General features: G+C 52.3%; 1 protein-coding gene across 1 annotated transcript; it reads left to right on the forward strand.

Annotated features, from left to right (window-relative positions):
• Positions 1 to 404: 404 nt before the first annotated feature.
• Positions 405 to 22668, forward strand: midn (midnolin). The gene is given in 14 exon segments (XM_034531487.1): positions 405 to 724; positions 2672 to 2900; positions 4318 to 4405; positions 4556 to 4618; positions 12814 to 12912; positions 12915 to 12992; positions 12994 to 13061; positions 13063 to 13123; positions 13125 to 13166; positions 13169 to 13318; positions 14521 to 14679; positions 14925 to 15129; positions 15132 to 15251; positions 22036 to 22668. Coding segments are annotated over 14 exon segments (1701 nt in total). The 5' UTR covers positions 405 to 648; the 3' UTR covers positions 22299 to 22668.
• Positions 22669 to 22971: the final 303 nt, after the last annotated feature.

The raw sequence follows: 22971 nt of genomic DNA on the forward strand, positions 1-22971 counted from the left end.
ATTAAGGTCCATCTTTACTTTGACTTGAGTGCATCGTGCGGGAGAAGTTTTTGTTTATCGGTCGGACGTGCCCTCGTCTCCATGGAGCCTGTTTACCTGCTCTGTTGCCCGGTGACGCTCTCTGTGTCTTCAACGACAAGGCCACGCCCCCTCGCGTCCGCTTCACCAAACTGCTTTTTAAGGTGGCATAAAACAAGCTGCTTCGTTACTACTTACTTGGATATAGCCCGCGCGCGCACTGACACCCTTTTTTGGGGGGTATTTTTTAGCAAACAATACTCCCCCCCCCACCCACTCCGACCCGACGGTTATGACACCAGAAGGTGGTTATATTTGAGAGACGAGGCGAGGGTCTACCTTAAATCACATGCTGACATAACAAGAACACTAGGCTCCGCCCATATCCGAGAAGACTCGGTTAAAGAGGTGTCTCACCCTCGGGTGCTGAGCTTCTCTCTTATACGGAGACGAGACGCCGGCGCGCTCACAACGCAGAGGACGTAACCGCAGCTCCTTTTTATTGGTCGGGAGGTCTCGTGCGTTGCAGGACACGCAGAAGTGGATATTCAAGTGTTTGGATTTATCTCCGTTTTTTTTACATTTAAAAAAATATATTTTTGTTCAATCACCACTTGGGTTTTGTTTTACATGCCAAAGCTGAGGGAACACACGGGAACACGACGCGCGTTCACGCGAAGCTTTAACGTTCTCGCCACAATAATTGGTAAGTGCATTCTTTGTTTTTTTTTCTTTCTCCCGTCAAATCCCAAACTTTTTTTTTTTTCTTCTGTCATGTGAACATGTTGTCAGTTCTTTTTTTTTGGCGTATTGTGTCGGTGGGTTAAGAAATCGATCCGGAGACAAGCAGTCAATCGACTGGATCGATGGAAAGCGTGCTGTCAAGTGATTGGATGAGCCCCCCCATGTAAATGCCGCGGACATGATTAACTTAATAAGGCCTCGTATCGACGACAGGAGAATGTCGCCGCTACTGTAAATTATAATTAGTATCTGGCAGAAAGTCGTTGCTGCTGTCGGCCTGTTGCACAAAGCGCAATAACGACCTTTTCTTTAATAAACCAGAGTATAATAAGCTTACTCATATGATCGAGCTCAGAGCAACACACAGAATAATTAAAGTCATATTTCTGACGGGTAGAATTACGTTTGCTGTAAAAAAGCCCGAATGGAAATTGTGCACAAAGTAAACTCATTGTCACAGTTCCGCCTTTGGCCACTGGGTGGCGACCGAGTATCTCCTTTGTCGCTTCAAAAGCCCCGACTCTCTCTTTAGATACCCATATGGTAAATAAATATACAGATATGTGTATATATATATATATATATATATATATATATATATATATATATATATATATATATATATACGTGCGTGTGTATATGTTAATTTGCTTATAAACACAGGCGTCTGGCCCTAATGTTTAGCCTGATAACGAGTTCTTCTTCCTGACCGACATGCACTTCCATATTTTGTGCATGTATGAGGAGCTGAGGTCAGCTGGAGATGATAAGGTTTCGATGCAACAACACAACCATCTGATCATTTAGATTAACCAGTGTAGAGATCACTGGGTTGCAGTTGTTTTCACGATTTTAATGCTATGTTTGTTCCAATAAATACGCATTGTTTTGGCTATTGTGAAGCCGTCTAAGCAGTTTGTTCTCATGGATTTACTTTGTGAAAACAACATAATTAATAGCGAGAGAGTTATTAAACAACTTACTCCAGTGAGCAGTGAGTGACCTTAGCTTAGGGCACAGCTCATATATATATATATATATATATATATATATATATATATATATATATATATATATATATATATTTTTTTTTTTTTTTTTAGTCCTATGCTGTAAATTTATTATGAATGGCCTAAACGTCGCCTGCCCTCCACGTGGGTGTGGATCCCTTCTCGCCATTGGGTTAAAGTCAACAAGCGTTCTAAAGGGAGCTCTCATGTGATTGGCCCGGTCGTGGCCTGTGGGCGTATCTTTCTTCTCGTCGACGGTGGAAGTGGGATACTTTGTGGACAATGTTCATTGTCGATATTTCACAGGAGCTGCCGTGGGTACAAGAGCGCAGCGGAGAGCCTCTCTCTCTCTCTCTCTCTCTCTCCCCACTAACCGGACCGAGTGTTTTCTCTTCTAAAGCTCCTAAAAACACCGAGAGGAATTTATATTTTTTTGTAATTCTTTTTTTTTTTATTATTAGACCTCCCTATTTCTTTGGGGTTTTAAAGGTAACCTGCCTGCGTATATGAGCGTCTTTGGCATTGTTTTTCCTTTTTTTTAAAAATATTTGTGTTGTTGCTGACAACACACTGGCGCTTCTATGTAGCATTTAGGAAGACTCTCGCGTGCACGTCGGAGAAGGCAAACAAAGAAAGGAAACGGGGAGAACAAAAAAACAAAAAAAAAGAAGGTCGTTTAGTTGACTTTCCTTGTGGGAATATCAGAGAGGACACGGACCGTTTTTTTTTATTCCGACTCGAAAAGAGAGACCGCTCTCTCGAACACGGGACCGGGCAGCCGAAGCGACGGATCCGCTTCGCCATCCTCCTCCTCCCCCCTCCTAAAAAACACCCCGCTTCATCTCCGTCTCTACTTCGTCTCGTCCTCGTCCTCCCCCCCCCCCCCTTAAAAACCACAGGTTATCGGATGGACCAGCACCCCAGCGCCCGGAGCTGCACCAGTCGCGGGGCTTCGTCCTGTGAGGCCGTCCCGACGGAGCCCTCCATGAATCTGTACATCCACTCCACCACCGGCACACGCTTCGAGCTCTCCCTGCCCCAGGAGGAGACCGTGGACGGACTGAAGAGGAGGCTGTCGCAGCGACTCAAAGTGCCGCGCGAGAGACTCGCGCTGCTGCACAAAGAAACGTGAGTGAACCCAAACTGGCACTTGTTTACTAGAAGAGATGCAGACCTTTTGACTCTATATATGGTAAATAATCGCATAATGGTGCAACTATTCCGCCAGTATATACAAATTTAACGCGCATATAGAGCCGAGTTGAGGTGCGTTCAGGCTCCGGGGGCCTGCAGCGGTCTTCGTTAATCTGTGCGTTCGGATTTATGGGAGGCCGAGATCTCGGGTTTAAGCCTCGGAAAGGCAAACCGCGGCCCTCGATGCATCCGAGGACACCGGCGAGCATGTTGGGATGACGCGCGGCTCACCAGCACCGTGTGTGGGGGGGGGTCTGCGGGTCTTCCGTTAGAAACACTGAGGCTTTGGAATCAAACCTGTGAAACATTAATGAGTAAAGTGGTCTTATTTCCCGTGCACCGGCCCCACATGCATAGTATATCTTGAACTTGTCCCATGTGTGATGGAAGGTGGAGGTGTCCTGCGTGTGGTTGGGTGTTAATGGAAGCGTTGCGTGGCAACAGCCAGAATAACTGCAGGTCAATACATAGTAGTATGCATGCTATACTTAAGTGCAGGTGGTGTTATGCTAAATAAATAAATGAGAGGCGGTGAGAGGGTTTTCAGCGCATGCAAACAATCAGCATTGTCCCCCCCCCCCCCCCCCCCCCCCCAACCCATTGTAATCATCCATTAAATCACATCATCCTTTAAAACCTGAACCCCCACCCCCTATTTGTTAAATCCCCTCCTGCTCCTCAAACATGGAGACCTGCAGCAAGTCGAGGCCGAGGGGGCCTTTGTTCTGCTGCATGGGGTGAGATTTGGGTCAGGCTGTCCTGAAATATCCTTCACACACAGAGAGATGGAGGGGGAGGGGAGGGGGGTGGGGGGGGAGCGAGAGAGTGTCAAGACGCTGCGAGTGGCTTCGGTGCATCGTGACCCGGCAGGAACAGACCACTTCCTCACAGAGGAGGATGAGGAGGAGGAGGAGGAGGAGGAGGAGGAGGAGGAGGAGGGGGGAGGAGGAGGGGGAGGAGGAGGCGGTGGTAGAGACACTCCTGCACCAAACACTGAAGACACACTTCATGTGTGTCAACGGCCTCCAGAGTCTCAAAGGCCCGTTCGCAAGAGACTTGCGATGGTGATTTAAACAGCGAAAAGAAAACACTCACCTCCACTTAGGCGAGCGGCGCCAGATATCCAGTGCGAGCGCTTGTCAAGCTCCACCGTACTCCAAATTGAAATATGACAGCTCAATCAATACTTCTCTTTCATGGAGCTTTTCACCCACGGCTCTTTTCCAAACTAGTTTTGAATTCTGCCTAAACCCCCCCCCCCCCCCCCCCCGGCTGGGGGCTGTTTGTGTGTCTGAAGAGGGAAGATATTGTCAGCACGGTCCAATTATCTCCTTCTCTTTTAACCCTGCAGGCGACTCAGTTCAGGCAAACTCCAGGACCTCGGCATCTCCGATGGGAGCAAGTTAACACTTGTACCGACAGTCGAAGCAGGATTAATGGTAAGATCTCATTCCGCTCGCGGTCCCCGACGACAACAACAACGCGCAAGCTTTCGTTTTCTTGTTTGTGTGCATATTTCTCACCATTTTCAGTTTGTTTTTAAAATTAAAATAAAAATCTTTCCCTTTTTTAAAAAATTCTCCTCGCAGTCTCAAGCATCAAGACCCGAGCAGTCAGTAATGCAAGCCTTGGAGAGTCTCACGGAAACCCAGGTAAGGAGACTGTTGATGCAACACAGATGCAATCTGAATATGTGTGTGTGTGTGTGTGGATGGATGGGGGGTTATGTGAGGTTGTAGAAGGAGATGAGATGAGCCGGCTGCACAAGCCTCTTTGCTTGTCTAATCTCAGCCTTTTAAACAAGCCGAGCCGAGCTCGACATCCAGCGCAGGCTGTTGGGATATAATAAGCAGCAACACCCCTTGTATCCTAGTAACATCTGTGAGTGTGTGTGTGTGTGTGTGTAAGCCGCCGCTGCGGTAAACCAGGAGCAAACACCTAACAAGAAAGGTTTATTTGCGAGCCGAGAGAGGACCAGCAGCACATATAACACTCACTACCACCTTTCTGTTTATACCTCCTATCTGTAATGTCTCTCCACCCCCTCCCCCCCCCCCCCCACACACACACACACACACACACACACACACACACACACACACACACACACACACACACACACACACACACACACACACACACTCTCATGCACAGGCAGGTTTCCAGGAAGTGTGTTGTGACTGCAGTGTCGTCTCACTCACTCATACACATAGTGCCGGATCATCAGATGACAGCCGTCTCGCTCTGCATTAGCATAGTGTTCCTGGAAGCCCGAGCGGGGCCCGGCTCCTTCTTACTTCCAGTGAAACCGCTCTGTGGGTCGGCCCGCGTTTGAGTGGGTGTGACTCAACCCAAAAAATGATCAATAGCGAGAGTAGAGCAGAGAGAGAGAGAGAGAGAGAGAGAGAGAGAGAGAGGCGAAGAGTCCTCAGCGCTGTGAGAGAGGAGAGGCGATAAGGGTGAACACACACACACACACACACACGCGCGCAGCAGTGTGACGTATGAAACACCCTGCAGTTGACTGAGTCAGACCTACTTCCTTTTGTGGCGTTGGGCAACACTGAGACGTGCGTCCGTCGGTGATGCGGCGCCGACTGATGTCCAAAACGGGACAAGATGGCGGCGTGAGTGATGCACGTGTCCGCGCATTAAGTCTTAACATTTGTGGGCTGGTCGGAGATAGAGAGTTGTTTGTTTGGCTTCCCTGATGATCATTTTCTGGTGGAAATTCTCTGTGTGTGTGTGTGTGTGTGTGTGTGTGTGTGTGTGTGTGTGTGTGTGTGTGTGTGTGTGTGTGTGTGTGTGTGTGTGTGTGTGTGTGTGTGTGTGTGTGTGTGTGTGTGTGTGTGTGTGTGTGTGTGTGTGTGTGTGTGTGTGTGTGTGTGTGTGTGTGTGTGTGTGTGTGTGTGTGTGTGTGTGTGTGTGTGTGTGTGTGTGTGTGTGTGTGTGTGTGTGTGTGTGTGTGTGTGTGTGTGTGTGTGTGTGTCCTTGTCCACGGTGTGGTGCGCCTTTTGCCGGGTCGGCCAATGAGCTGATTTCTCACTCTTCGGTTCTCTATACAGCCACACTGATGGTTTCAGAAAGGCTTTAAAAGGTCAGGAAATATTGTGAAATATTTCGCTTATGGTACATTATTACTGTTGTCTTATGATAATAATTGTAATCCTGCAGCGCGGCCGTAGACAGAAGGGGCGTAGGGTACATAGCAGGGTAAAAAGGTTAAAGTAAATGCATTTTTTTAATAAAAAGGCATAAAGCTGCTTTTGTGTGTTTTCTTTTTTTTTTTTTTTATCCCAAGAAATTGATTCCTCTTTATAATTCATGAAGCGGAATGGAATGATATAGATTGCGGAGAGATTAAGCAACTGAGTAAGATTAGAAAAAAATAGGAACACAAAAGCCCCCCCCAAAAAAACTCTGAGGCTATCAAAAATCAATCAATGCACTTTAGCTCTTAAAAGTGTCTGACATGATAACTGATATGCCCATACACCCCAAAATAGCCTCGGGGAGATGTGGGCCGGTTGCTCGCTCTGCCGGCCGTAGGAGAAGCGTGTGTCAACCCCTGGATCTCTCATAACCCCCCCACCCCCACCCCCACCCACACCTGTGTGTTTCGGTCATGTGAGGTCTGGTGTTTTTTACCAGGAAGTGTGTTTGTGTGTGTGTATTCATGGAAGACCGGGGTCCGAGGAGATCGCCTTCCTCCTTCATCAGTAGTCCGGGGGCGTGTCTTCACAGTGAGCTAGCCAACAGCTTCCAGTGTTGTTTCAGACTTGTGGAGCGAGTAAAATAAAAGTCCCGGAAATTATAGAAATGGGATTTCTTTTTTCTTTTCTTTTCCTTCCGTCTTCTCCCTCCCCTTGTTTCTGCCTTAACGGCTCTCCCAGGGCCTCCTCCTCTGGGTTCTTCAGCCAGGGCGGTTCCTCCTCTGGGTTCTTTAGCCAGGGCGGTTCCTCCTCTGGGTTTTTTAGCCAGGGCGGTTCCTCCTCTGGGTTATTCAGCCAGGACGGTTCCTCCTCTGGGTTCTTCAGCCAGGGCGGTTCCTTCTCTGGGTTCTTTAGCCAGGACGGTTCCTCCTCTGGGTTCTTCAGTCAGGGCGTTTCCTCCTCTGGCTTCTTCAGTCAGGACGGTTCCTCCTCTGGGTTCTTCAGCCAGGGCGGTTCCTCCTCTGGGTTCTTTAGCCAGGGCGGTTCCTCCTCTGGCTTCTTCAGCCAGGGCGGTTCCTCCTCTGGGTTCTTTAGCCAGGGCGGTTCCTTCTCTGGGTTCTTCAGTCAGGACGGTTCCTCCTCTGGGTTCTTCAGTCAGGACGGTTCCTCCTCTGGGTTCTTTAGCCAGGGCGGTTCCTCCTCTGGGTTCTTTAGCCAGGACGGTTCCTCCTCTGGCTTCTTCAGCCAGGGCGGTTCCTCCTCTGGGTTCTTTAGCCAGGGCGGTTCCTCCTCTGGGTTCTTTAGCCAGGGCGGTTCCTCCTCTGGCTTCTTTAGCCAGGGCGGTTCGCCTGTGCTACTCTCCTCTCCTGTCTGTTAAATAGAGGTTGTGTGTGTGTTCAGCTCACATAGGCAATCATGCACGGACAAACACACACACACACACACACACACACAGCAGAATTGCAAGGATATATTTAAGAGGATTGAGTTCAGAGAATGAGAAAATGAACGTACACTCGCAAGACAAGTGGAAATGAAAGCAATATTCCTGATTTATTTATTGTTCCGGTGACATCAGCGCTCCATCTATTGATCTGGGTATATTTGACAGAAAGATAAGGATTATGTGTCCCCTCTCAGCACACGGGGACTATTTGCTCATCGATGCACATTGATGTTAGAATAAAAGCCAACCAGCCCCCCCCTCACATTGCCCTTCCCCCAAGCAGCCACCTCTTTGTTCCTGTCTTAAAGCATGAGCACCAAACCTGCCCAGCTGACAAGCCCTCAAACACACAACAATGATTGAGGGTCACTGTTTAAGTTCGCCCCCCCCCCCCCCCCCACACCCCCACCCACCCTCTTTCATCCTCCACACATCCATAGGCGTCAGCTAGACCCAGTCGAGTGCACGCCGGTTTTTCAGAATCAATCTCTGGCTGGAGCGAGGCTCAGCGGGCTGCAGATTGACTAATTCTGCCTTGAACGCTAACACCGATTTTTTTTTTTTAAATTTTGGGGGGGGGGTGGAGGCGGCTCGGGGTTGCTATTCCAATATGTCCCCCTGTGGAATGGCGTTTACATATCTGCTCCACTTTTCGTGCTCCCACCGACGAGCACTTCCTGTCCTCTCCTCCTCCTCCTCCTCCTCCTCCTCCTCCTCCTCCTCCTCTTCGATACGGCACAGCTTTTGTTCGGACGCAAAGCCGCCGGTCACCCTTACGAGGTCCTCCACGTCGCAAGAGTCGGTCTTGTAAGTGGACGTGCAAGTTCTTTTTAGAGAGGTCGGTAAACGGGGGGGGGGAGGGCGAGCTCGAGCTCACCGCGCTTGGGTAATTCGCTGGAGATGAAGCAATACGGGCGAGACTCTCCATGGAGGGAAGGAAACGAAGACAAAAGAGGACAGAAGGGGTGTGTGTGTGTGTGTGTGTGTGTCCGTGACTAAGCGTGTGTGTAAAACAGCTCAATGCCGATGGTCAATATGTTTCCAGTCCTGTAGAACACCTCCTCTCGATGCTAGTTAATCAGCAGGATTGACACCACTGGAAATCATTGGCGAGTAATTGTATCGAGGATTCGGGAGTGTGCGAGGAATTGAAAAATGACTCTAGTCCCGTTTGTTGGTCAATATGAGAGGATCCTCCTCCTCCTTTTTTACATTTTTTTTTTAAATTATAGCTCCCTCTGTCCTTCCCTCTGCCATAAGAAACAGAGGTTCTTGATGCGCGTGCGCTATAAGTGTATCTTAGCTCTTCTTTTAGAATGCTAATTTGTTTTTGTTGCCGCCTAAATGAACCCGCGGCACAAATTAATTTGTGTCGCGGGACGTGTAAATCAAATCGTGCGCGGAACAGAAGACAATGCTGATCTAAAGGCCCATTTAGTTCACGCCAGTTTAAAAAAAAAAAAAAACAACAAAAAACACCCCGGCCTTGAAAATCGCATTAATGAGCTGATCAGGCAGTACTTTTTGCACCTGTGTAATCCCCCATTGTGAGAAAGAGGTGTGGGGGGGGGGGGGGGGGGGGGGGGGTCAAGGTGTGCTGTGGGGCAATCACGGGATAGATGGATTTTTGCAGTGGATTTCATTGTCCTATTGTGTGTGTGTGTGTGTGTGTGTGTGGCAACATCCATTTTAAATGTCCGTTTCTTTGAGTCTCATTTCTCTGCGTTTGAGTCTCGACCGGCGTTTCTTTCCATCCCCCACGGCGATGGGGGGGGGGGGGGCGACGGCCTGGGAATGTCACGTCTGTTGGCCGCCACCGAGACCCAATGAAGTCATATTAGTGAGGAGGAGGAATCCTTTTCCCCCCCACCACTCTGTTTCTTATCAGGCAATATTACAGACGTCGTATCTTTTCTCATGGGGCCTTTTTGAAGAGCCCCCCCCCCCCCACCGTGGCTGCTTTTTGGATTTTTAGGGCATAATGCAAGTCATTGATTTTAATTTCTCGTCTTTTCGAGGGGCTGCTATTGAATCTTTAGCCAGTGTTTGTCTACACGGGGACTATCGAGGTCGATGGAACAGGTTTGTGAAGCGCACTCGTCACCTGGCGGGTTCGACAGGTGACGAGAAGCAGAACGTCTCTCTCTCTCTCTCTCTCTCTCTCTCTCTCTCTCTCTCTCTCTCTCTCCATCTTTGCCCTCCCCTCTCTCCCCGCTCAGCCTCTCTCTTCCTGCCTCGCTCCTTATCTTCCTCCATGAGTTCGCTTAGTGTGCAAAGGAAGAGCGACTGCAAATGAGTTCCTTGAACCACGGGGACCCCAATAAATAAAACTGTCAGCCAGAGATGTCGAAAAGAGGGGAGAAAAAAAAAAAAAAGAGGGAAGGAGCCAGAGGCACGCTCTCACTGAATATTTCATCACCCACCACCACTCTTGACACCCTACCCCCCCCATCGCCATCCTTTCTCCTCATGCCACCCTCCCCCCTCTTTTTCCTCCATCCTTTCTCCACCCCTCCTGCCCCCTTATCATATCCTACGCCCATCACCGCATGGCGGACCAAAGCCGCCTGCTAAACAAAATACAACTAAAAACAAAATGGTTGACGGCGCCGGCTCTGCGGGGTGGGCGTTGTCAGTTGTTAAAGCGGAGCAATTAGGTGGAGCGGCTCTTTATCAACACCTGCACGTCGCCGTGGCGACTCAGCCCCCGTCACGTTTCTAAGGAGTCGCCCCGCACGCGTGTTGTTGTTCAGCACGCCGGGTTCTTCAGGCGTGAGCTGCGTCTTCTCTTTGCATTCCACTGCCGCACCACCAGAAAGGGAACAATGGGAGGACTGGTTTCCCCTCCGTCAGCCTTAAACACAACAAAAGCAGGGGGCCCTCCTCCTCTCCCCCCCCCCCCCCCCCCCCCCCCCCCCCCCCTCCGTCCACCATAACAAACCACCACAGACGGCCTTGGGACAGCTTGCTCCTTTCGCCGGCTAATTTGTAGCCTGCCATGTGGCGTTGGGAGGGGGAGGGGGGGCTCGGTAGGAGGACGTGAACTTCATCTCGGTGGTTTTGAATAATCCACAGTAGTCATTAGGAGGGCGATGAAGCCTCCTCTCGGTTTTCTCCTGCTGTCACTCACTGTCGGCCTTTTCCCCTCTCACTTTCGCTCACGCGTGCTCGCACTGGCACACAAAAAAAAACAAAGAAACCCATCCGAGGGTATCGAATGAAGAGCTCAATTGGTATCGGTCTCCCTTTGAGGGCACTGGCATCATACAAAGTAGCAACAGACAGTAGGTCTATCATATGTATAATCTTTGACAAAAGAACCTGAAGCGCCGTGTCAAGTAGGCCAAACCCGACCGGAATATCTTTTTTTTTTTTTTGTGGCAAATATTTGTCCAAACAACGGCCCGACCCGTTGAATAACCACAGTCTAATGTGGATTCAGGATCGGAGGTCTGAACGGTACCGCAATCAAACAGACACTCGCTTCCCGGGGTTGTTTCTTCCGCCCTCCCTTTAACTAAACACTGTAAGGACCGTCTCCCTCGGGGCCTGTGTGTGTGTGTGTGTGTGTGTGTGTGTGTGAGAGAGAGAGAGAGAGAGAGAGAGAGTGTGAAAACTGTCGACTCATTCTCATGACAGCTGTCACACAAACAGTCAGCGTCTCCTTTTCTCTTTCTTTCTCTCCCCCACCCATTTTTAGGATTCCGCCTCCCTCCACACCCACCACCACCCCGAGGTCACACACACACACACACACACACACACACACACACACACACACACACACACACATGCGCGCGCGCACATCTTGTCGAGCAGGTGACCTTTTTATACGCAGGACTTTCCTCAAGTCCTCTCAGGTAGCACCCTGCCCTGTCCTCCTCCTCACTTCACGCCGCGCCCTGCTGGGTTTATTGTCTAAGCGCGACAGTGTAATCATGGGTGCGGACGGGACTATCAACAGGCCGTGAGGAGCTTTCTGAGAAGTTTCTGTTTATCCAGCAGCGACCTTCCTGCTGATTTCCTGCCGCTTTTTAGCTGTTGATTATTTACGCGATGAAATGCAGCCATCAGATCGTCCCCCCCCCCCCCCTGTCCTTTCACCCTGCCTCTCCTCCCATCCCCTTTTGTCAATACCGACGTGCAAAGGTCACCCTGGCAACAGAGAGGCGGCGGTCGATAGGAGAAATAAATAAGCAGATGAGAAGGAAAAAAAAAGGGATCACACTCCAAAAGGCTGCAGGGTCTTTTCGGGGAGTCTTTTCGGGGAGTGAGGCCTCTGCTCTCGTTTGCCGTCTTTGTATGCATGCCTCCATTACTTGTTTTCTCTGCTTTGTCATTACTCTTTCACTCCTGTCCTCCTTTATGCCCCCCCCCCCACGTGCACATCAATGTAACTCGGGATTCAGAAGCAGAATTGCGAAATCACGCCGCTACTGAGCCGCAGGGAGAGGGGAGAGGGGGGCAAGAGGACTTTAGTTGTTTGGTGTGACTCCTCCGGCCAAGTCGTGACAACTCTGCTGTGTGTGTGTGTGTGTGTGTGTGTGTGTGTGTGTGTGTCCATCCGGGCCACGGGCGGGGGACGGCGAAGGCCTCCCACACTCGGCTCCTATCAGTCGTTGCCAGGGCTCCAAAAAAAGGGCAGCCCTTCCAGATCCGCCAGCGGACAATCGTCCATTCTGTGTTGGGAGGGCGGCGGGCGGGGTGTGTTTCCTGGACGTGGGACTGATTTTTCAGGCTCCGGGCCAGACAGAAGGGTGGCCTCTGTCTCTGAGCTGAATGACACTGCTGACTAAGAGCAGGGGGGGCCGAGGAGGGAGGGAGGGAGGGGGGGGGGGGCGGCAGTGGGAGGCAAAGCGAGAGCGTGGGCGCTTATTTGTGTGCGTTTTTCCCCAATGGGTCTCCTCATCCGCGGCTCCCCAGCAGATGTAAATAGGCCAGTGTTACAGAAGAGCGATTGATTGCACGACGGGCTAATGTGGTGTGTCTGTGTGTCTGTGAGACGAGGGGGGGGGGGGGGGGGGGGGGGGGGGGGGGGGGGGGGGGGGGGGGGGAGCGGGGGGGGGGGGGGGGGGGGGGGGGGGGGGGGGTTCACTTACAAAGGAGGAAGTCTCCTCTCTTTTGAAAGGCTCCGGCATTCTGTACACGATGTGGATGCAGAGTTTCTATTCCTCTGCGCCAATAAATCATGTATGATTTATGCTGGTTTCTTAAATTCTCCGTTCTCTCTCTCTCTCTCCGCCTGCAGGTCAGTGACTTCCTGTCCGGCCGCTCCCCCCTCACCCTGGCGCTGCGCGTCGGGGACCACATGATGTTCGTCCAGCTCCAGTTGGCGGCGCAGCAGTCCCCGGCGGTCCCCAGCTCCAGCACAGACACCTCATCCACCCGGGGCGGCGCGAGACCGCAGCGGGGGCGGTGCCCACGGGGGGCGCAGCCCACTCGCGTTCCCCCACCCCCAACAACCCCTCATCCACACGGCCACCCCGGCACCCACCTCGCACCAGGTCCCTTCCTCCCCTTCTTCCCGAGTCTCCCTTCCTTCACCGCTGCCCTCCACAGCACCACCAGCCGCTGCCCCCGATGTACCACCAGTCGCCCTCCCTCCGCTCACTTGTAGCCCCCCGACAACCGACAGCCCCACTCCCCTCACCCGTCCAGCGTCCCCGGAGGTCTCATTCCGCTCTCCGGCCAGTCAGCACCATCACCACCACCACTACCAACAGCCTTCCTCAAGCCAGCCCGGCCACGACGTCGTTGGCCAGGCCGGCCCCCCGCGGCCCCGGTCCTCTGCTCCGAAGTAAGTCTCAAAGAGATCGTACTTGTACACAACGGATGGTATCGTAGGCACTCGGGCCTCTCATGAATGAACAATGGAGGCAAAGGGGTTTTGACCCCGAACGCAAACTAAATCATCCTCCATTAAAATAAATTGATTAGTGGGATGTCCCGGCAGCGTGAGGGCGATCCCGGGTTTACTCGGCTCTGAAGAAGGCTTGTGTGCTTCCAAAAACCAAGAGCACTTAGTCATCAGTGCAGTGTGCTACATGCAACAAGCCAACACACACACACACACACTAGCCAGGCATCCCGATGACCACGTCTATGCTCGATGGGGGAAAAAGGAGGGGATGGGGTTCAAAGAGAGGCAGGTTTATATGAATCATACTTGTCTGTATTCCACGTGAAGACTGATCATTAACCTCCGGGCTGTCAGCCATTCATCATTAACCGTTTACAACCGTTTACTTAACTTGAGATAACTTCAAAGAACGGCTGGTCTCCTCTCGCTGTTTACACTTTCTCCACTTCCCCGAGCTGTGCCCTATGGGAAGCCGAATGGGAACCAGATGTCGGTGGACGACTACGTGGGGGGAGATGGTTCACAACAAGAATAACAGGAACGACGGGGCCAGTTTGGGAGTGATCGTAAAAAGGGAAACGGCTATTCCTCATTAGGCTTTCGCGTGCGTACGCACGCAAACACAGAGGGCGTTTTGCCGGGGGAGGCGAGGGGAGGGGAGGGTTCCCATTTCTACTTTCAGGTGTCAGTCGAGTGATCCAAGTTAAGCTGAGGTGAAGAAACGGGGGCTGCTAAATCCTGGTCCCTCTCGGGTTTCAGGGAACAGGATGTCCTGGCTGATCTGCAGCTATAGGGTGGCAGCACAAAGCTCAAGTTTTTCCTGCTCGATCTCGTCAAGTATTTACCACACACCCTGACGTAAAGGTCATGTTCCGTGTAGTATGTATGCAGGGGCGGAGCTGCAACACTTAAATGAATCACAATCTCCATATGATGCATCGTGTGAACGTCGTATGTGACTGCGTACTGATGTGTTTCTTTTCACACCGCTTTCACCACAGAAGACTCATTATCCTATTAATGTTTTTCCTCCAGGCTAACTGCAGGCCCAACGGCACCACCAGCCCAGCAGCCTACCAGCACCAGCGGCCCCAGCAGCCCCACCAGCCCTAGCAGCCCCCACTAGCCCCCAGTGGCCCCAGTGGTCCCAGCAGCCCCAGCGGCGCTAGCAGTCCCTCGACGCGCTCCCGCAAACCCGGTGCCATCATTGAGAGCTTCGTCAACCACGCCCCCGGAGTCTTCTCAGGGACCTTTTTCAGGTGAGAGGACACAGAGCTGCATTTTTTAAAAAGCCTCCTTTTATGAGAAAGAAGAAGAAGCAAGAAAAAAACTTAGAACATTCAACACATTCTCCTCTGTCTGGCCTCGGGGTCTGTTGTGGGCATGTGTATGCAGGAATGACCTTCAAGGCGAAGGCTTGCTTGAAAATTCGTAGAAATCTTGTGTAACGCTTTCCCCTCCTTCCCTCCCTCCTCCCCTCCTCCCCTCCTCCCCCTCTCTCAGGCACTTTGCACCCCAACTGCCAGGACAGCAGCGGGCGCCCCAGACGCGACATCGGTACCATCCTGCAGATCCTCAACGACCTCCTGAGCGCCACGCGCCACTACCAGGGCATGCCCCCCTCCCTCACCCAGCTCCGCTACCAGACCCAGTGCGGTTCGCCCGCCTCCCCGTCCCCGTCGCCGCCTCCCTCGCCGCAAGTCGCCGCATGACGGGCCTCTCCGCCAAAGCTACCTCCGTGCCCGCCAGCAGCCCGATCGTCCCGCCGCCGACTCTTCATCCGCTGGTGCAGTGCCAGAGTCAGATCCGCATGTGCAAACCCCCCGGTGAGTGACCCCGCCCCCCGCCCCCACCGCTGTGTGTGTGTGTGTGTGTGTGTGTGTGTGTGGTGTGTGTGTGTGTGTGTGTGTGTGTGTGTGTGTGTGTGTGTGTGTGTGTGTGGTGTGTGGTGTGTGTGTGTGTTGTGTGGTGTGTGTGTGTGTGTGTGTGTGTGTGTTGTGTGTGTGTGTGGTGTGTGTGTGTGGTGTGTGTGTGTGTGTGTGTGTGTGTGTGTGTGTGTGACTGCAATCTAGAACCTGTCATTTTACCGGGGTCGGCTCTTGCGTTGAAACCTACCAAAGGATGAATATCGGTTCTGTCGGGTTTATTTCTGCACCGTTGCCTCGTGCGAGCAGCTATTTTCATCTTTCATCATCTATTTTTTTTTAAATTTATTTTGTCTAAATACTGTCAAAGCGGGAACATAACAGTCAGATTAAAGAACAAAAACAGTCATATGTATCTCTCTCTCTCCTGGGGGTTTGAGGCAGAGCAGGCGAGGAAGAGATTGGGGGGGGGAGGGGGGGGGGGGGGGGGGTGGGGTCTCTTATTACGCAATACAGCTTCTCCAAACCTGTTCAGTCAGGCTTCACTTGTCAGGCAGCGGAGATGGCTTTGTTATTGTGTGCCAGGGATAGGTTTACCCCTTCCAGCCTGGGCCGGGTTATGTTTATTAGATTAGATTAGGCTTTGGTGTATTTAACCTGCCTCCCTTTTAAAGAAGGGCTGCAGCTGGGGGCACCCTCGACACACCCTGATGCCCGAGGTCCCGGGCCGCCGCAGGTGCTCGAGGTCGGATGATATTCCGATTTGGAGTCTGGAGTTTTGGGGCATTTAAAAAAAAAAATAAAAATAAAATAAGTCCTTCCCCTCGCAGAGACGCAGGACGTGGAGTGTCAGACAGATGTCCAGAAGCGATAACATTCAGTCAGCAGTTTAGACCGGCTGGGCTGAGAGAAACGGCATTGTCCTCTGCCGCCTCCTTATCTCCCGTCGAGGAATCGAGTTCGCTGGTAAACGTGCATTGAATGGTCCGGGTGGGGTGGGGAGGGGGGGGGGGCATACGCCTCTGTTAGTCCTACTCTGGCTCCGCCCCTTGCTTTTTGACCTTCAGTGGCAACGGAGTGTTTTTTAGTTTGACAGAACAGGGGGGGGGGTCCAGTGTTCCTCTGCGTCACCCTGGTGCCTTCACAATTGTCCGGTGAACAGTTGGAACAACACAGGCCTATTTTCTTAACTCAGGGAAGACCTAATACCCCCCCCCCCCCCCTTTTCCCCTCTTCGCCTCCCACTCATCTCTCTCTCTTCGTCCCCCTCCCATCTCCCCCATTTGCTGTCCAAAAACAGCCCCGTCTCCAAAGTCCATCTCCCCGTCTTCCCTTTTTCTTTTTCTCTCTTTCCACGTCTGTGTTGTGCATCAATACGTCGCCTGTGTTCATTTGGCCTTTTTAATAGATTTATTCGAAATGCTGCTCTGAAAAGAATTTGCTTTGTGAAGTAGAGTGCAGTAAGAGGGGGGAAGGGTAGGGGGGGATGGTAAAACCACAACACTATGCCTTCATTCATCTGACAGGGTTTACATCCCGTCCATCAGTCGGACCAACTGCCCGCTGATTAACCAACGGCCGAGTCGAAAGGAAAAGAATGGCAACTTCCTGCTCAGCTCGGCTCACGGAGACACGTAGCGGCGCGTTTTAGCCGACTCCGTTCCCCTGTTCCCCTGTTCCCCTGTTTCCCTGTTTCCCTGTTCCCCTGTTCCCCTGTTTCCCTGTTTCCCTGTTTCCCTGTTCCCCTGTTCCCCTGTTCCCCTGTTCCCCTGTTCCCCTGTTCCCCGTGGTGTCCCAAGCAAGCATGAAAGACTTACTGGACTTAACACCGCGGCTTAACTCACAGAAACCTTCATTCAGCTGCAGGGACAACCCGCGCTTCTCATCTCCCTGAACGTGTGTGGTGTGTGTGTGTGTGTGTGTGTGTGTGTGTGTGTGTGTGTGTGTGGTGTGTGTGTGTGTGTGTGTGTGTGTGTGTGTGTGTGTGTGTGGTGTGTGTGTGTGTGTGTGTGTGTGTGTGTGTGTGTGTGTGTGTGTGTGTGTGTGTGTGTTGTGTGTGTGTGTGTGTGTGTGTGGTGTGTGTTGTGTGTGTGTGTGTGTGTGTGTGTGTGTGTGTGTGTGTGTGTGTGTGTGTGTGTGTGTGTGTGTGTGTGTGTGTGTGTGTGTGTGTGTGTGTGTGTGTGTGTGTGTGGTGAAATGGGTTAAAACAGCCTCTTGAAAATGTCACATAGCTGGGCCGTCTCCTGAGATCCTTTTACCCTTTTCAGTTCACGTGCGAGAAGGCAAGCGCAAATAAAGAGTTTGGAAATACTCCCACACACACACACCCACACACCCACACACACACACACGCGCACTTGGCCAGCAAAATGCCTGCTTTAAGTCTTCGACTTGCTGGGTTTCATGGCTTTCGTTGCAACGTTTTTTGCTGAGTACGAGGATTTGTCCGCCCGTGACTCGTTTAGGGGTTTGAACAGGAGATGGAGGGGGGGGGGGGGGGGGGTCAGCGTTGGCCTGGCAGGCTGATTGTTAGCTAAATTCCTTCACTGAGTAGGTTGGCCCCCCCCCCCCCCCCCCCTTCAGCCCCCTGCCCAGCCAAACCCATTGTGCAGGGGCCGGAGACAGGGGCTGCATACAGGGCACCAGGCTGAGCCATTGTGGGGCAAAGGGGGGGGGGGGCACTATTGGATTATAGCGCTGCCTTTTAGACCCACTCCCACTGCAGCTGCCTTAGTTCAACACCGGCCCACAGAGAGGGGGCGAAGCAGGGGCAAAGTTAGCTCTGGAAGCTTCCCCCAAGCAGCTCTTGTGTGTGTCGTCCCCCCCCCACGTCCCCCACGTCCCCTTTCGGTTTGTCAGGTCATGTTAGCTTCGTGCTGGCAGGGACTGGGCAGGGGGAGGGTGGGGGGAGAATGAGAAGAAGAGGGAGACACACGGTGGGGTGGGGTGGGGGGGGGGGGGGGCAAGCTCCTACAGCCTTAACCTCATTGAGTCCTGTGTTTAAGGCTTGACCTGCTTGGTCATTATCCACTGGTCGGCTTTACTCTGCTGTCGACACACACACACACACACGCATAGACATGCACGGGGGGGGGGGGGGGGGGGTTTCGGCACGACACACGTGCACCCGGGAACCTGAGCGAACGCCGCGGCGTCGGAGAGCAGAGCTATCTATCGAAGCCAGCCAAGCACATCAGGTGCCCTTTCACTGTCGACAAGGAGAGAGAGAGCGAGAGAGAGAGAGGGGAGAAAAAGAGAGAGAGAGGGGAGAAAAAGAGAGAGAGTATGCAAATGATGTCTAAAAGTCATTGAAGAGCTCGTGTCCCTGCTGGGCCGTCGGTGCCCTTTCACTGACTGTCGGAGTGCTCATATTAGCTCTGATTTGATTGGCCGTTTCAGTTTGCGTCTGATTGGTTGGTTTAATGTCTTTTTTTTTCCTTTTGCTTCTTCTGCTTTAAACGTAATGGCCGTTTTTTTATTTCCCCCCTCTGGGTCAGGTTTCAGGTTTCCACGTTCACCTGTTGACACCTTTCTGATATCGAGACGCCGCTGCGGTGATTCTGACCCCATGTACCACGAGGGATGGGGGGGGAGTAACACCGGGGGGGGGGGCTTTGATGCTGAGCAAACACAATGTTTTCTCCAAGATCACAAGACCTATCAAGGCAAACAAACAAACAAACAGCGGCACTAAGACAACCGCAACGAAGGCCGATCTTTGTACAATCAATGAAAGGAGAAGCTCCTTTAATCTCCTCGTGCGTCCCGCACACTGCAGCCCTCCTCCCACTTTTGTTTTTTCTTCTTCCTTCTACCTCCCTCCATCCATCTCCTCCCCCTTCTCCCCCACCCCACCCTCCCGTTTGCTCTCTATCTCAGTCCTTGCTTTGTTGCTGGGCTCAAAGGCAAGGAACACTGACGCATCGATTATTCATCTCTCTCTCTCTCTCTCTCTCTCTCTCTCTCTCTCTCTCTGTGTATGTACAGGTTCACTGTCAAAGTCTTCAGTTTGGGGATGAAAAATGTAGTTTTTTTTGGTGGGAGTGGAAGAAGAAAAGATAGGTAGAGGGGGTAAAGGACACAGGCGTTTCCTTCCTTCCTTCCTCACTGTGTCCTCTTTGATATCTTCCACTGCGCGTTTCCGGGAAAAAGATCTGATGTCTTTTCACTGATGTCGTGTCACGCGGGGTTGTTTTTTTTAATCTCTCGCTCTCTCTTTCTTATATTTATATGTATTCCCTATGTCTCTTACCCCTCTCTCTCTGGGTCCTCCAAGGTTATGGTGCTCACATCAAACTGTAGTCTCTGCATCCAGTATGTGTGTGTGTGTGTGTGTGTGTGTGTGTATAGTCTGTCCTTCTTAGTCAGCCCTAATAATAGCCCTTCTGTTATAAACATAGTCTGGAGATCCTTGCGGCCAGCTGTGTCCGGCCCAGCCGCCCAGGGCTCCGGTGGTGACGCTGATGAATGGACACACACACACACACACACACACACACACACACACACACACATTAAGTTTGGTGTAGCTCCACATTCTCGGAGACCTTGCCAAGACAAAGGCCAAGACCCCCACGGCCCTGTGTGTCCGCGTTGGCTCTTAAATACCGCGGAGTTGTCCAAGTAGATCTCACCGTCGAGGAATCGAGGATTGAGTGGACGACCCCGGTGGATCGAACACTGAGACGAGGCACGCCGATCGGTCGTGTCGGCACGCGTCGGCTTTCGTTGCCGCCGTCATTGTGTACGGCTTGTACTTCCAGGGGCGAAGCTCTTGCTTGTACCTCGCAAGAGCTGGGGAGGAGAGAGAGGAGAGGGAACAAAGCCTTGCGGCAGCGTATGTGGATGTCACATGGAGCGGAGGCAGCGGAACAATAGCTCTAATGTAGGAGAACCCCCCCCCCCCTCTCTTTGTACACCCCCAGAGATGACACGCTGCCCTCCCTCACACACACATGCGTTGGTACCGGGGGGCAGAACACGACGGCAGGAAGTGGGGAAAAACCCGATTCTGTCTGTGTGGCTGAATGTGAAGAAGTATTCTTCTTTCTTTCTCCCTTCTCCCCCTTGTTGGCTCGGTGTCACCATTCCTCTTCCTTTCCTGCAGCATCAAGGCTGCCCGGGTGGCAGTCCAGTTCTTAGGCGTGCGGCGGCGGTGAATATTTATAGCCGGAGAGGCTATAATAAAAAAATAAAAATAAAAAAGGAGGTCCGATCCGATGAGCAAATGAGGGGACGGGGTGAATTAAGCCCACACAGGGATTCATTCCGATGGAGCAGAGGAGGGCAACGATCGATCGGGAAAACTGCCAACTACGGCTGATCCTTTACTCTCCGCCCTCTTCCTCTATGCTTTTTTTTTCTTCTCCTATCCCCCCCCCCCGCCCTCGGCCCTGGGGGAGGAATTCCTTAACCCATAACGCCAACCCCCCTCCCCCCTCTCGCCTCGTGCTTCTTCACACTGCCCCACCTAGCTGTCTCTGGGGAGACATGGGGCAAGAGCTGGGGGAGGGAGGGAGGAGCTGCGGTGTGAAAGGGGGGTATTAGAGAGCGAGAGAGAAGGGGGGGGGGGGGGGGGGTCAATGAGCTGAGAGTGGGAAGCTCCAAGCAGAATAAAGAAAAGAAAATAGCGGAAGAAAACGCTCTCTCTCTCTCTCTCTCTCTCTCTCTCTCTCTTCCTCTCTCTCTCTCTTCTCTTCTCTTCTCTTCTCTTCTCTCTCCTCTCCTCTCCTCTCTCTCTCTCTCTCTCTCTCTCTCTCTCTCTCTCTCTGCTTACAATTTCCATTCGCTTGCATTTTCTATTGAAAGCCAATAGCGTTGTCCTGGGCCTCGAGATGGATGGCTGCACTAGAGCTACGGTTTAATCAATAGGTCTTTTTAATTTGCCATCGATCCACGTTAAAAGCTACTGCGGCTGTTGCTGTGTGTGTGTGTGTGTGTGTGTGCGCGAGCGTGTTTGTGTATACACGTGCGCGGGGGTCGCCTACACACGTGTGTGTTTTGTGTGTCGTGATGCACTCGAATGCGGATCTGAGTGCGTGTCTGTTGGGGGGTTCTGGTTGTGCAGCAGAGGCAGAGATGGCTGCTGCTCTTCGGATTATTGACATTCCAGCCCATTATTTAATTATTTAATTCCCAGACAGATACTAATGGAGCTGGCTAATAGATTGCGGTTTCCTTTCCCTTCCTTCCAAGTCCCCCCGAATATACAGCATTAGGCTGTGTGTGCGTGTGTGTGTGTGTGTGTGTGGGGGGAAAAGGCATGCGACGCCGAGCCTCTCCCCCGAGACCGGATGCTCCTATAGGCACATCAACGGCTAGAGACGCACTTAGCGGGCGCGCCCGAGCCACCGAGGCGTGTCGCCTGCAATTACGTGCGCGGTAATCATCCTTCCCCCCCCCCCCCCCCCCCCCCCCCCGCAGTCCGAACGGTGCCGTCTCAAGCTCGTTTTTGTGCTTTTCTCGGCCTCGCTATTGGTTCTTAAGGAGATCCACGTCTACAAAGGTCTCCCCCACCCTCGGCGATAAGGGAATGAAATGGCACCGAGGGGGCTAATGAGGCTCAGTGGGGGGGAGGTTAAGCAGCAAATACCAGTGTGTGTGTGTGTGTGTGTGTGTGTGTGAAACACAAAGACAAGATATATTGACAACCTTCTCGATGCCCGTTTGTTGTTTTTGTTTGGAGTTAATTCTGCCGACACACACTGACCACGCCCCCTCTCCTCTTTCTCTCGTTCGAAACCAGGTGACCGCGTTCGTCAGACGGAGAACCGGGCGACCCGCTGCAAGGTGGAGCGCCTGCAGGTGCTGATGCAGCAGAAGCGCCTGCGCCGAAAGGCCCGGCGGGACCAGCGGGCCCCGTACCAGTGGCTGCCCAACCGGAAGGCCGGACGCAGCAACAGCAACAGCAGCATGTCCAGCGAGGGCTCCATGGACCTGGACTTTGACGACTCGGTGTGGAAGCCCGACGTCAAGACCGACTTGAAGTCTGAGTTCGTCATGGCCTGAAAAGCCGATAGCGTCCGATCCCGCGGGCGTGGCGGCGGCGGCGGCGGCAGGGGGGGGGAGGAGTCAGATTCCGACCGCGCGTCAAAAAAAAAAAGAAGCGTTCGCTCGGGATTCACTTAGAGATTTATTTGGAGGGAGCGGATTGGGCAGGAGGGGGGGGACGCGGGACAGCGCATCGAGGAAATCAAAGTGGCCCTCGTGGCTCCCTCCTGGCAGACTTAACCCCCCCCCCCCCTTCACAGTTGACGGCATCAACTTTCTTTTGACGCTTGGATTTGGGGATCCGACAGTGACTTCTTACAGAGACGATACCTGGCCTTGAGCGGAGCAGGATTCAGTGGGTGGTGGTGGTGGTGGTGGTGGTGGTGGTGGTGGGGGGGGGGCGGTGGTGGTGGTGGTGGTGTTTTCTTTTAAATCGCACTCTGGACAGCAATGAAGAGATCCACACTGGACTTATGAACGGGACCGGATCAGTGGCAGAACTGTCGAACAATGGATTATTATTATTATTCCAACGGGCATTCTTATCGATCTCAAAACTCACCAAACCAGAGTCCGGTTTTTAACCTCCTTACGGGGGGGAGGAGGGGGGGGGGGGGTTGGTTAAACCTTTTTTATTTTTTTTTCTTCATTTTTTTTAAACATATGATTATATTTTATAAAACAAAAACAA

Source organism: Cyclopterus lumpus, chromosome 4 (genome assembly GCF_009769545.1).
Source record: "Cyclopterus lumpus isolate fCycLum1 chromosome 4, fCycLum1.pri, whole genome shotgun sequence".
Lineage (NCBI taxonomy): Eukaryota > Metazoa > Chordata > Actinopteri > Perciformes > Cyclopteridae > Cyclopterus > Cyclopterus lumpus.